At 43.1% G+C, this 15175-nt stretch overlaps 1 protein-coding gene across 2 annotated transcripts in view; it reads left to right on the top strand.

Moving 5' to 3' along the window:
* Positions 1–1954, top strand: part of MTA1 (metastasis associated 1) — a 65590-nt gene extending 63636 nt beyond the window's left edge. For both annotated transcript variants that reach the window (XM_081206358.1, XM_081206359.1), the window contains one exon: positions 1340–1954. In XM_081206358.1, coding sequence (XP_081062484.1) covers positions 1340–1478 — 139 coding nt within the window. In that variant the 3' untranslated portion in view covers positions 1479–1954. The remainder of the gene's footprint in view (positions 1–1339) is intronic.
* The last annotated feature ends 13221 nt before the right edge of the window (positions 1955–15175 follow it).

Genomic DNA, 15175 nt, shown 5'->3' on the forward strand with positions numbered 1-15175 from the left:
TATCGTGGAAAAGTTCATTTATTTAAGTAATTCAACTTAAAAGGTGAAACTAATATATGAGATAGACTCATGACATGCAAAGTGAGATATGTCAAGCCTTTATTTGTCATAATTGTGATGATTATGGCGTACAGCTGATGAAAACCCCAAATTAACAATCTCAGAAATTTAGAATATTGTGAAAAGGTGCAGTAGATATTCAATCCATAACACCTGCAATGGGTTCCTGAGCCTTTAAATGGTCTCTCAGTCTGGTTCAGTCGGAAGCACAATCATTGAGACCCTCCATAAGGAGGGAAAGCCTCAAAAGGTAATTGCAGAAGAAGTTGGATGTTCCCAAAGTGCTGTAATGAAGCACATTAATGGAGGGTCTCAATGATGGCTTTCTGCACAACTGTCAGGTCAGCAGCCTTCCCCATGATTGTTCTTCCTATTGAACCAGAATCTGTCCATCGTGACAGATGGACAGCCAACCTCTGCTTAAAAACCTCCAGTAAAGTTTTACGAAACATACTTTAGCAAGCAAGCAAAGTTAAATGAGAATTGGATAGTAAAACACGTGTAATATAATACATAAAACACATAACTAAGTGGCACATGTTGTGAGGCCAGGCACACAGGTTTTCATGAGTTAGGAAGCTTTTGATGCAAACTTAATGCTGTATTGAACATTACAGACTTATCCATGCTAGACAGCAGACCTTTCATTTTGTCAATGTCACTAAGGATGGCAATCAGCTCTAAGATTTTCTTTAATAATTTGCCATTGGAATTCAATACAGCTTTCAGCATAACATTGCGGCGGAAGACAGAATTGGGATTCAAGTTGACCTTAACGGTTTGAAGAACTGAGCCCAAACTAACAAATAGAATTTCAATAGGAACATCTGTAAGGTTCTGCCCTTAGGCAGGAAGAACCAGATGGACAAATATAGAGTGGGGGGACATCTGGCTTGCCAGTAGTACATGTGAAAAGGATCTAGGGCTTAACTGAGTTAACTGATGCAGCAGCCAAAAAAGTAAATGCTATTCTAGGCTGTATCAACAGAAGTCTAGTGTCCAGATCAAGGGAAGTAATAGCACCATATATTTTTTAGGACCCACCCTACTTTTGTGATTATAGGTTGTTTTAAACTGCTTTTAATGCTGTATTTTAAATTATTGTAACCCGCCTTAGGGTGAAAAGCGGAGAATAAATTAAAATAATAATAGAACAAAGGAAACAGCATGTTTATACAGCCCCCTAACTGAACAGATCTTGAAGCAACTGATAAAAACAGGAAAAGAAAGTTACAAGTATCTAGTCTCGTGACAAGGTTTTCTTTTCATTCTCTGCCAGGAAAATCCGGAAGTTGCTTTCTTTCTCTGAAGCGAAACAAGCTGCAAGGCGGCCTTACAAGCCTATTGTCCTCTGGCCAGTAGCAGGTTTACATCTACAGCAGCCTGAGAATGATGAGCCAATAATTATCGAGGACTAAAATGAACCTGACTAGCCCTTGAAACACTGATGGAGTTGCCAGAGAACTTTTCCCAACTCCCACATACTCTGCTGTAAGCTCTGTGGCCACAGAATGGGAATCCGCTGCTGATGAATGAGAAGGAACAAAACTATGCCAAGACGGGTCCAAGGCGGAAGTTGGGCCTGCTCTGGTTCTCGATGGCCACAGATGACACACGCCCGCTCTTTCTCCTTTAGCAGATTTTCTTTTGCTTGTAGTTTATTCTGCTCTTTTTGTAAGCAAGTGGGAAGCAATGTAAATGTAACTTATTGGAGACACGGATATTCCACATATTCTGTTTTTTCTCTTTTCGTAAAGCAAGACCCTCCATTTTATGAGACGGTTGTGTCGTGTTCGTGTGTTTCTGTCAACAGTACCATTTTGTGTTTATTCCTTTGTAGATAAAAGTGCCAATGTGTGTCTGTTACACCTGGAAATATAGGATTTAGAAACCAGCTACAGGTTTGGTGGGCTTTTTGCTCCTGGGTTCCTTTTGGTTTTAGGAAACTTGTGGCAGTTTTGCCTCTACACGGACGCATGACAGGGAGATCCAATGGACAGTAGGAGTATTCTGCTACAAGGGCCCCCCCTGTGCATTTAAAGCTGTCCCTCATCCCAAGTAGGAATATTATTCTTGATCTCTCTGCGGTTTCATGTATAGCATGGGTAGGCAACCTACGGCCCGGAGGCCAGATCCGGCCCAATCGCCTTCTCAGTCCAGCCCGCGGACGGTCTGGGAATCAGCGTGTTTCTACATGAGTAAACTGTGTCCTTTTATTTAAAATGCATCTCCGGGTTATTTGTGGGGCATAGGAATTCATTCATTCCCCCCCCCCAAAAAATATAGTGCAGCCCCCCACAAGACCTGAGGGACAGTGGACCGGCCCCCTGCTGAAAAAGTTTGCTGACCCCTGATGTATAGGATTGATTGCAGTCACAACAGCAGCCACACAGGGAAATCTAGGGGGGATCTCTTGCCATTATGGGTTTTTTTTTAGTCTATTTTGCGGGTAGGGAGTTAATTACAGAGCCTTTACTTTTAAGCTGAGAAATACAGTGGTACCTCGGGTTAAGTACTTAATTCGTTCCGGAGGTCCGTTCTTAACCTGAAACTGTTCTTAACCTGAAGCACCACTTTAGCTAATGGGGCCTCCTGCTGCTGCTGTGCCGCCAGAGCACAATTTCTGTTCTTATCCTGAAGCAAAGTTCTTAACCTGAAGCACTATTTCTGGGTTAGCGGCGTATGTAACCTGAAGCGTATGTCACCCGAGGTACCACTGTACCTCACTTTCTGTGTTCCAGTATTTTCCCCAGCATGGCTGCAATATAGCAGGCATTATTTAAGTGCCCTGGTTATAGGGGGCTGGTTTCCACTTTGGAGAGGCACTGCCATTCTCCAGCAATTTTGGGTTATGTTTGGAAAGTTTTCTTCCCAGCAAGAATGATACTAAGGTTTCCTCTCAGCTTGTCTTGCTGACAGGCAATATCTGGCTATATCAATTTGAATTTTGCTTCAGCATCTCATTTAATTTGTGGGAGAAATGCATGCTTTCAGGCAGGGACTCATTCCATACTTGTTTGTACACTGACCCAAATCCTGGACAAAAAAGTTTTCTTGAGGAGAGAAGGCCTTCATCTCCAGCTGGAGCTTCCATGGCTTTGCTTCTTCCTTCTTCACCAAAGTTACCAACAACTGCTATATTTAATAGATCTGGACCTCAGTGGTTTTACATCCAGAATAAAAGGTGTTCCTCCTCTGAAGGAGACAGCATCTCTCTCCTTTGAAAGCCTGTGAACATTTCTAGTGAACCCTCTCACTTCATCATTATATGAACCAGAAAGACAGCTCTGACTTTTTCTATAAAATTATACAAGATTAATTTAAATCTAAGCCAAATCTTACTGCTAGAATTTCTGCCCATGACTTGTTAAGCATCCCCGCCACATATGGAGAACATTTGCAGGAGGAGGATTATACTTCTTACAAATAAATTGTGTTACAGGAAACTTGTTGAGCCTCATGGGCACAAAACAAAATAGATTTCAAAACGTAACATAAAATTCAGTCACACTTTAAAAGGTTTTAACATATATACATACATAAAGAAAAGAAAAGCCTTAAAATACATACCCAAAATTTAAGTTGTCACAGATGTCATCAAATTTTAAAAAATCCATGAATTATTCAGAGAAAGAACACAGACAAAACTCGGATCAGGACCAGGCCAGGATATCTGCATTTAACCAAGCAAAATGCCCTACCCACTTCACCATACTACAGTAATCTTGCTTGTCACAGACCATAATAGTTGTGTTAGGTTATTGTTTATTCTTTGTTACATTCCTTGGAAAATCAATAAAAAGAGTTTCAAAAAAGAAGACAATTTTATACTTGGAAATATTATATTAAAACCAGAGCAAAGTCTCTTCACCTGAGCGTGCCTGTTTCCCTGGCACATCCCCCTCAACTGTCGGTTGTGATGGTCAAATCGTAGATCTGCATATCTATACCTTCGGGTATAGGGCGGTATTTAAATTAAATATCTTCATGGTATCAACAGTTGAATACTTCCATCCACTGATGAATTAATATTCTTAATGTCTCCAAAGTAATATTTATCATAATCCATGTGAGAAGAAATCCTGAATCAATTAACCACTTATTTGATTTTGTATCACAGTTATTTAAAGTTAGACTCTTCCCGTGCAAAAGAAAATAGCTTATTTTGATTCCCTTGGGATTTGGTTGCTTTAGTGAAGGGGATTTTGCTGGGTTTGGGGCTTCACAACAATTCGATATTTGTCCTCCTTCATTACATCTGAAACAAATATGTTTCGGATGGAGCCTTGGCTATTTTCTGAAATTGGGTTTTTCGTTCCCTTCTCAAACGAACAATGACATCAGTTAGGGTTACTTTTGCCTTTGTTACTCCAAAAAGTAGCAGACTCTCAGTACATCATCCACTTTAAAATCTGCTTGTTCCAGTTCCTCAATAATGGCTAGGAACTCATGATTGTTAGTCTTTCTTGGACTCAAGCTTTAATTTGAATAGTTCCTTCGAGCTAGATGAGAATGTGTGCTTGTAAATACGAAAGACTAGTAAATTGTCAGTCATCTCGGTAGCAGTATCGCAATGTTTAGCGTGGACAATCTGGGTGTCTGAAAAACTATCCAAATTAATAGACACTGCTATGTCATTCTGCTGTTCCCATTTTATTAATTCTGCACCAGCTCTAGGCTTTTCTTCCTCGATGCAAGCTATAATGCCTCTTACTTTCATAATGGTTTCCAACCTGTTCCATTGAGTAAAATAAAGCAGTCTGCAGCTTTGAGCAGCAACAAGATTTTGGCTGTCTTATCGTAAAAAGAGACACTTCTAAAAAAAATCTCCAACAAAGAAAAAAAAACTTCTGCCTACTGCAGAAGAGGGAGAAAAATCTTTCTCCACTCTAAAAAAACAAGTTTTTAAATTCCTTTAACAAGCTGAAACCCTGCATAATATTCCTCACTAGAATCTCAACAAAAGATTCCACATTCTGAGCCCATAACCTGTGTAGTTATTTGATTAGTTTAGTAAAGAAGAATTTGCTGGATCCCTAGATCCAAATGTAAGGCAGAATACTCCCCAGTAAGAGAGAGCCCCAGGAGAGGTTTTAAAGCAAAACATGCAGCAAAGCATTTACAGACCCTTTAAATATCCTGTTTTAATGCACTTTTTAAATTGTTCATCACTAAAGGTGAGGGGGCGTAACCTAGCTGAGTCTAGGAAAACAGCTTACTCTATGGTCTTAACCCCTTCATGCATCAACTAGAGCTAAGCATGCTGAATGAGGCTGAACTTCCCACATCAACTTCCTAAAAGCCAGGAACTCTGGAGACCAACACACCCTGAGTTTCTGAGACAGTTACCTTATAAATTACAGTGTAAAGGCAGCCCAAACTCCCCAAGTCTCCCATATCTCAGAAGAGCGTGCTGGACTTTCACAACACTGGTCCGAAACTTTCAATAGCATGGACTCCATGCGTCTCGGTACAAGGGGATTCTAGAACCCTGAGGTTGGCAGACACACACACACTGCAGTGGTCAGATTAGGAAACTATATTGAAAAAAGTAGGGGGAAAGCAGGCAGAAGGTTGGAACAAGACTACGCAATAAACCAGAGCCCTGTGGCTCTAAAACTGGACTAATCCTAGCCTATTCATTACAGTATAGCTGTTCGGTTTACTCATAATCAGCAAAGATGGCCAGCTCTGTCGAAAGTCTGGTCTGGATTCCAGATGTTGGGAGGGATCAATCAAGGCTCTCTTCCCCTCTCTTTGGACCCTTGACCCTTGTTGGAGAGTGGGAGGCCAGAGCTCAGGTCCTGCCCATCTCTCAGGTATGGGGTGTGTGGATATGATATGATATGATATGTCCAGTCTCTTTGTTTTCAAAATTACTTTCAAAAACATATAACTGAGAAGAACATACCTACAATCTCCTGCTTATTCACTTTGTTCCTTATAGAGAGCACAGGTTTCTTCCTCGGAAGCATCCAGGGAAACCTCTCCCGGCAGCCATTCTACTCACATAGGCACACCCAGACGGAAGAAACAGAAAAAGCTGATAAAAACGACAGTTCCTGGAATAAGAGTCACAACAGAATGGAATGCCTCTCTCATGTGACTCAGCCAATCACATGAGAGAGCTACTGCCAAAAGAAAAACGCCATGCAATAAAATACACAGCAATTCAATAGAAGCAAACATTCCCATTTCAGGAAATTAAACTATTATCCTGAAAAGGTGGGCATTTGAAGAGCCTGTTTTGCATTTGAAGAGGAGATATGTGACAAGTTGGCTTAGAGAAAGCACAATGTAGTACTACAGTTCTTGTTTGGCTGTTTTGGTCTGTTTGGCATATTGTACAGGCGATGGAAATCAAGATATTTGTTGAGTATTATCCTGAGGCATTTCTGGGTTGGGGGCACTCAGGAGTTATCACCCAAAGCAGGTGACTTTAACTCTAACCTTGACACTTGACACCTAAGCCTGATCGTGATCTCTCATCCCTATACCTTGACCATCAACCACTGTCCCCTTGACCCTGGCCCAAACCATAACCATAAACCCTAAGTTTGTTTCTGATCCTAAATCTAACCTGAACCCTGACCCTTGAACCCTAACCTTTAACCCCTAACCCCCAGATCCCGACCCCTGACCCTAACATTGCAGTTGGTGTCTCAGATATTAAGCTGATGGAATATGGGTTTCTCAACTCCAAAGTTTACTGCGTATTTATGGCTGTTTGCCTTCCCATTTAATTTGCATAGTCCATATGACGTTACCCTCAAACATCACTAGTCATGCTGCTTTATTGGGTAAATTCAAGTTTACCCAATAAAGGGACAATGCAATAAGGTGGGGAAATCTGGGGTGACAGATTATTTGTTTCAATGTTTTGGGAGGATAGATTATCACTTTTTGCTATTCCTCTTTTCATACCTACTGCTTCCTCAGTGTTTTCATTTCTTTTTCATCCTGCTCATAACTATTTCAGGGTCAGGGATAGATGATAGATAGATAGATAGATAGATAGATAGATAGATAGATAGATAGATAGATAGATGATAGATAGATAGAGATTTCTTTAATCCCTCAGATTTGCACAAAACCAGAAAACTGCCAAGGTGTGTGCTGATTATTTATATTAATTTGCATACCACCCTATGCCCATAAATCTCAGGGCGCTTCACAGAATTTACAGCTGGGCCCTGAACATTTGTAAGAAACAAGGGGTGTTCACAGTTATCTACACATAGGACCCATTGATACTGAATTGGCTTAAAATAACTCACAAGTGAGAAAGTGGGGAGAAGCACAGAAGGGAACACCTACTGGCAATGCAAGGGAGAATGGACGAAGTTGCTCCTCATCTAGGAATTAGAATATTATTATTAGTAGTAGTAAAGAAAGAAAAAGTTTTGCTGTTGCAATTTGTATCTTGGGCAACAGATGGCAGTGTTGTGTTGTAATGCTGAGTTATTGTGGAGGGATTAAATATCCCTTTCAAATCAGTACAGGCAGGATTTTTGTAATTGTGGTTTTTGCATCCTGATAATGTTTGAAATGCTAGCATTTTTGCATTGTACATTTTTGAGGGGGGAAGGATTTTTTAATTGTAATTTTTGGAAGGGTTTTTTGGGGGGAGGTTGGGGGTTCTGATTTTTAAAATGGCTAATAGAAATTCAGTTGTTGATGAAATCCCCCAATTGCCTAAGGTTACCCAAGGCAATTGCAGCACAAGAAGATGGGGGTGGGGGGAGCAGCTTTTATGGACTATATATTTTAGAACACATTAAGAAAGCAAAATCCAGTGAAGGTAAGGCCTCAAAATTCTGGGAGCAGCAGAACAAATGAGCAGTGTCTATCTACCGTCTTAGATAATATCACAGACACCTCCCAAAGAAGGTGAGGCTGTTGTTCAGGTGTACCAAAACTTAGAAAAAGCATATGGATTCTCCAGCAAGTGTTCACATGGTATCTCTGTGAGAGATTTATATTATCTGAAGCTTGAATCCAAGAAACATTGTAAGGTAAGGTAAAAGGTAAAGGACTGTTAAGTTCAGTCAAAGGCGTCTATGGCAGGGCTAGGCAACCTAAGGTGCGTGGGCCGGATCCAGCCCAATCAGCTTCTCAATCCAGCCTGCGGACGGTCCGGGAATCAGCGTGTTTTTACATGAGTAGAATGTGTGCTTTAAAAAAAAAAAAATTATTAACTGGCCAATCACATCAAATTAAATCATATCACATAAATTCCGAATTACAAAGCCGAATTTTAAATTTTGTTGGGGGGACCCATATTTCAAGATCCGAAGGGGGATTCTGATCATCTTCTTGCTGCTGCGTTAATGTCCCAATCAGTCCAAATCTGTCCAAACAAAGTTCATAGATCTATCCCATCTTATCTTGCTGTTTCCACATCACATCTTGTTCATATATTTTCTCTTTTTTCTTTATGATCTCTTCTGATAGTCTCCTTAAGCCGATAAACACCAATAGTAATAATAGTCCTGTGTGAATTTTTCGTTCTTCCAATCCTCAAATCGAGATGGTTTCCATATATCGTCTCCTTCATAGATAACATCACTCTTTCCATCATAGTCTCGTAAAGCTGTCGCTCTTAAGTCCCACTGAGGAGTTTAACCCACAATATATAAACAGCTCTATTTCTCTCTTTCTCCTCCCAGACTCAAGACCTCCGACAGAACTTCCCAATATGGCGACGGCATCTTTAACTGCGTCATTCCCAAGCTCTTACACATTCCACGCTCTTCTTAAAACGTGCTTTGGTTCGAAAGTTTATCTCCACACAGCCTTAAATCCACAGCTTAAGTCCTTAAAACAACATTTTTGACTCATAAGGGGAAGGGATTCTTGTTTAATCACATAGGGAAAGAAGGAAGAGTTTTTCCCCCCCTCCCCCATCAGTCATTTGCCGTACCTTGTCTTGGCGTATCTTCTCATGTTTTATTCTTATCTTGTTTTGTCAGAGATCTCTTCTGTTAGCAGTCTTTACTCCCCCTTCTTTCTTGAAACATGTGCATAGAATGTGTGCTTTTATTTAAAATGCCTCTCTGGGTTATTTGTGGGGCATAGGAATTCGTTCATAATTCCCCCCCCCCCAAACTATAGTCCAGCCCACCACAAGGTCTGAGGGATGGTGGACCTGCATATGGCTGAAAATGGTTGCTGACCCCTGGTCTATGAGGTGCGGCACTCATCCTGCTTTTCAGGCCGAGGGAGCCGTTGTTTGTTCACAGACAGCTTTCCGGGTCATGTGGCCAGCATGACTAAACCGCTTCTGGTGCAACAGGACACCGTGATGGAAAGCAGTGTGCATAGAAATGCTGTTTACCTTCCCGCCACAGTGGTACCTATTTATCTACTTGCACTGGTATGCTTTCAAGCTGCTAGGTTGGCAGGAGCTGGGACAGAGCAACGGGAGCTCACCCCGTTTAGACCACAGCGTCACCCGCGTCCCTTAAGAAACATTGTAATGAACATGTGGCACAGTTCCTGACTGTTATTGAAAAGCTAGACATTTCAGAATGCAGAATGGATGAGGAACACAACATTTGTTATCTACTAGGATCCCTAGGACATAAATTTAGTATGTTTACAGCTCGCATGGACACTTTACTAAACTAATCACTCAGTTATGTCAATGGACACCTGAGGGGAGAATGTGTGGAAAGGAAAGCACATTGTCCAATTAGGAACGACTCCCCACACAGGAGTCGTTCCTAACTTATCCTTTTGTTTGGTGCAAGGCAGGGATGGCCTAAGAACTTTTGCTGCCTGAAGTGAACCAGAAATGCCCCCCTCACCTGGTATTCAGATATAGACTGCCCCTGAACATAGGGGTTCTAGTTCAGCTAGGCCATTTAACAGGCCTTGCAAGACAACCTTGTGTCTGTGTGCCTCTTGCCTGCTTTTAAAGCTGTTTGACCTAGCAGCCAAATCTTTCCAGTTGGAAGTAGACAGATGCCCTGTCTTGGCCTGCACATGCCCGTCCCGCATGGAAGGGCCACCTCCCTGTGTCTTGAAGGACTGAGGACTAGCCACATGGTTGGGAATCATGGGTGGTTAAAAGCCCAGCCCCCCTCACTCTGGCCCACCTTGAAGGGGGTCCGCCATGCCTTCTAGCAAAGTCGGCAGCATGAATTGGGGGGTGGGTGACCTGGGCTGAGATTGCACGCAGACAGACAGGGCACAGTGGGTCTCTGGTTTTTATTTTTAGGGGGTGCTTCATGACTCCACATGCATCCCTCTCCAAGTCCACAACCTCCCTCCTGCCCTTTAGCTCCTGCTCCCCTGCCTTCCTCCACCCATCCCATCACCAGGAAGGCTGCCTTGCCCCAGGAGTGCCATGGGGAGTTTTGTGGCCAGCTCCTCAGCTGCCGGGCTCACTGTGGGGGCTGCCACCTGCCCCTGTGAAATGTACTCGGAGTCGAGTGTGGATTTCATGCTCTTTATTCAGCTCAGAGTAGTGAGGAATAGAAGTTCCCCCGAAATGTCTGCTTTATATACATTATTTACACAATGAGCCCCACGTGATTGGCTAATTCTGGGATTCTCCTGTAGGCCCAGTGGCGTAGCGTGGGGGGTGCAAGGGGGGCCGGCCGCACCGGGTGCAACATCGGGGGGGGGCGCGCTCGCTGCCTCCGGAGTCGCCGAAGAGCCTCGGGCGCAGGCTGTAGCAGAGCCCCATGTCTCGCGGAACCGACGAGCTGGCAGCGGCTCTCAGCGCTCGCCGCGGTCCCCGTGCGTCAGGGCCACGGAGGGCACGCCAGGCAGCCCCTCCTCACAGTCCCGCCGCCGCTGCTGCTGCTGCAGCTGCTGGGCCATGTTGCATTTTCCTCGCCTCTCTGTCCTCCTCCTCCTCCGGGCAAGCGGCGTCGTTTGGGCTGCAGCACCAGCGGCAACTCGCCTCAGATCACCTGACGCGGCAGGTTAGGGGTTAGGGGGCGCACATTACTTGCCTTGCCCCGGGTGCTGACAACCCACGCTATGCCGCTGTGTAGGCCAATCATATTGCGGATTCACTTCCACCCAGAGTTGGATTGGCTGGCTCCTGCGAACCAGTCAGACTGCTGCATTCTGAATCCTATTGTTCTAGGACCAATCAGACTGCTGCATTTTGGATCCTATTCAACTCAACTCAGTACATAACACCCTGCATCCCTCTCAGCCTGGCCAGGTAGCAGCTGAGCACAAGACAAGGAGTGCAACAGCAGTGGGGCTCCCCCTGACTGGAGCAGAGTGACAGGTCCCAAGACCAATAATGGCTGAGGAGGCAGACATACCTGGCCCCACGCAGCCAATCTGTGCCTGGGGAGGTAGGATTTCCTCAGCTGGGCCTCAACCCCTTCCTTGTGCCCAGGTGTGCAAAGGAACCTGCTGTGAGAAAGCAGAGGTGTGTCAGAGTCTGTCTACTTAGCTCCACCCCAAAAAACATTCTTGAGGGTGCAAATAATATTATAATTGAACTGTTTAACCGCTAGTTTTTATTTCTTGGGTGGGGGAGATGTTTTCAAATTTTGACATAAATCCAGCAGGAGAAATTAAATAAAAAAATGAGATGTTTTGCAATGCTAGCTTAGTTTCTTCTGGTGCATTTCGACTTTTAAATCTAGACCCGTTCTCAGAACTGAGCAACATTGAGCATCTTAACCATAATAAAAGACAGAAGTTTGTTACAACATAATTAAAAGAGATAGTAAACCGCAAATGAACCTGAACAGAAACATTGCATTCTAATAATTGCTAGATTAAAATGCCATTTCTTTGCATTAATTACCTTGTTATTCATGCCACGGTTCAGAAATATGCTTTGTTTTTTTCTTCTTTTATTCTTCTGTTTCACCCTTCCAATATGTAATACCAGTATTTGTTTAGCCTATATTTTATAAACTATTGCCTTAGGTAACTGACCTTATTTTCTAACATCCTCGTTTTACTTTGTAATCTTCCTGTTTATACATTTTTATTTGCATTTTAATAAAACACCAAAAGATGCTTGAACCCAGCAACTAAATTTAAAACTAATTATCATCCTGATGATTCTTTATAACAATTCAGGAGTAATTAGCTACAGTAGTGGGTAGTACTGTGAGTTGCTTGGTACTTTAGTGGGAAAGAATAATGTAATAAAAAAAGGATTTAGAGGTCCCAATCTGTACAAGATTCACATAAGGCAAATCCCACTTCTTAGTGTTCCTGTAAGCAACAGTAATTTGGCTATTTATTTCCCCAGGACATATTCTTACATTATTTCCTACCTAGCCCCCTGAGAATTACAGATGAAGGGTGGTATACAACTTATATAATAACAACATTTATTATTAATTCTGTTGGGAGCCGCCTGGAGTGGCTGGGGAAGCCCAGCCAGATGGGCGGGGTATAAATAATAGATTATTATATTATTATAACATCAATAATATTCTAATTTCTAGACGAGGAGCAACTTTGGCCTTTCCTATTTGCATCATCAATAGGTTGGGATTGAGGGGTGCATGGCTGTCGCATTTCCACACTGCCTTCCCTGACCGGCCTTGCAAGGCTCAGATCTGGGGAGGGTGGCGTGAGGAAGGTGCAACAGTCATGCCGCTCAGGGCTTGTGCTGTTCAAGTGGCGATGGCACTTTTCTTCCATGCACCTTCCCCTTTTTGCCTACTTAAAGCTTCTTTAATAAACATCTTTAAATTGACTATCAAAGGGACCGTTTACCCCTCACATGGCCCTGGACCCTTTGGCTTCATGCTATTGCTTTCCCAAACCTGGTGCTCTCTGTAGGATTTAGACTACTGCTTGCATGAGAAGTTTTTAATGTCTGATGCTGTATCGTTTTTAATATGCAGTTGGAACCCAGCCAGATGGGTGGGGTATAAATTAATTATTATTATTATTATTATTATTATTATTATTATTATTATTATTATCCAAAACACTGGGAGGCAGGGCTGCATTAACTATTAGGCAAAATAAGCCCGTGCTTAGGGCATCAAAGGAAAGGGGGCATCATATAAATGTTCCATTGCCAACCTTACCATGGACCATACAGTGCAGATGAACAAAAATAAATATTATTTATACAAATATACAAAAATAAACATTTTCCATCTTGCTGTAGGTTTCATTTTTTAAAAAATTATTTTATGGCTTGCTGTTGTTTATGTTTTGAATTAGATATATATGAGGGCACCAAAATCTTGTAAGTGCCATTGGCCTCTAAACGTCTTAATCCGGCCCTGTTAAAGGTAAAGGTAAAGGGACCCCTGACCATTAGGTCCAGTCATGGCCGACTCTGGGGTTGCGGCGCTCATCTCGCTTTATTGGCCAAAGGAGCCGGCGTACAGCTTCCGGGTCATGTGGCCAGCATGACTAAGCCGCTTCTGGCGAACCAGAGCAGTGCATGGAAACGCCATTTACCTTCCCGCTGGAGTGGTACCTATTTATCTGCTTGCACTTTGACGTGCTTTCGAACTGCTAATTTGGCACGAGCAGGGACCGAGCAACGGGAGCTCACCCCGTTGCGGGGATTCAAACCACCAACCTTCTGATTGGCAAGTCCTAGGCTCTGTGGTTTAACCCACAGCGCCACCCGCGTCCCCACCCGTGTAAAAGAGATTTGACAAAGGAAATCAAGCTCCCCCAGGGGAGCGCTAGGAATGTGAAGGATGCTCCCTCATCCTGAGAACTAAAATAAATCCCTTGGAGCCTTGAGAACTGCCCTCAACTCAGGGTCAGAGCAAAAGGAGGGCTGGGACAGCAAACTTCAGTTTCGGGACACCAGAGCTGTTCCTGGTCTCTGTTCCTCTTTTACAACACACACTTGGTACTTTTAGGTATTTTGGATTCACAGGCTATCCACTCTGCTCCTGCCCCATTCCTCTCCTTTTCATGATGTCTTTATGATGTTTTGGGGCTACGTCCAGGTTTGGCACTATGTGCTTGTGCATGATTGCACATTGTTCAGATGCACCTAAACTGGGAGTTGCCTGTATTCAGTTTGGGAAGAAAATAAGGGATTAAGCTGAGGAGACTGTGGTTTCGCCACAACTCTATTTGTCATAATATATCTCCCTGCTGCTCTCATACACCTTCATCTCAACTGAAGACGGACGTTGTGTACATCCATTCAAGGAGCAATGGGGATCGGTTCAAGCTGGCACATTTCCATGCAAAGAGAAAAGTATGGCAGGTTCTTAACTGCAAGATGTTTTTTTTTTGGCAGATGATGCAGCCTTGACAGTGCACTCTGAGGAAGCTCTACAGAGACTCATCAACCATTTTGCCCAAGCCTGCATGGAAATCAGCTTCACAATCAGCGTAAAAAAGACCAATATCTTGGGTCGGGATATCACCAGCACCCCATGTTTCACCACTGGTGACCACATGCCTGAGGTGGTAGATGATTTTGCCTGTCTGGGCTCCACCATAACCAGCAACCTCTGCACTGATGCTGAGCTGGACAAGCCTATTGTTCAGGCAGGTACAGCAATGGTTCACCTCTCTAAAAGGTTATGGAATGCTAATGACCAACACCACAATGAAGTTCTACCAAGCCTATGCACTGAGCATGTTGCTTTATGGAAGTAAATTGTGGGCAACTTGCATATGCCTCAATGCCTTCCATATGCGCTGTGTCAGGAAGATTTTGGGCACCATATGACTGGACAGAGTCTCAAACAAGAAGGAAGCAGGTGGCCTGGAGAATTCTCGATGGACAGGAGATTGCTTGGAAGGAATGGGTAAAAGTGCCATTGTGTTATGATCTATTTTATGATCTGTTTTAAATGTCCTCATTAACTTTTATGGTATTCTTTTACACATCTATGATGAGATGCCTCTTTCTAAGGGGGGGTGATGTTATGAGTTTGTGGGCTGGGACTAGATCCCCTTAAATGTGTTATGATTTAGTAAAAGTTAGAATTAGCCAATGTTTGATTAAACTTTGCCTAACACAGAAACCTCCTGGATTTAGTTGACACCTACTCTTTATAGGGAAGCCATCTGAGGAATGAGCCATCCTACTGGACAGTGCTGCACATGTTCTTGTGGAAGAACACAATCATCTTGTGGAGCTTAGATGGGCATCCTATCTAGTTGAGCAGTGTGAAGAGTCATTTTT

The sequence above is a fragment of the Podarcis bocagei genome, assembly GCF_964188305.1.
Source record: "Podarcis bocagei genome assembly, chromosome: 8".
In the NCBI taxonomy this organism is placed as follows: Eukaryota; Metazoa; Chordata; class Lepidosauria; order Squamata; family Lacertidae; genus Podarcis; species Podarcis bocagei.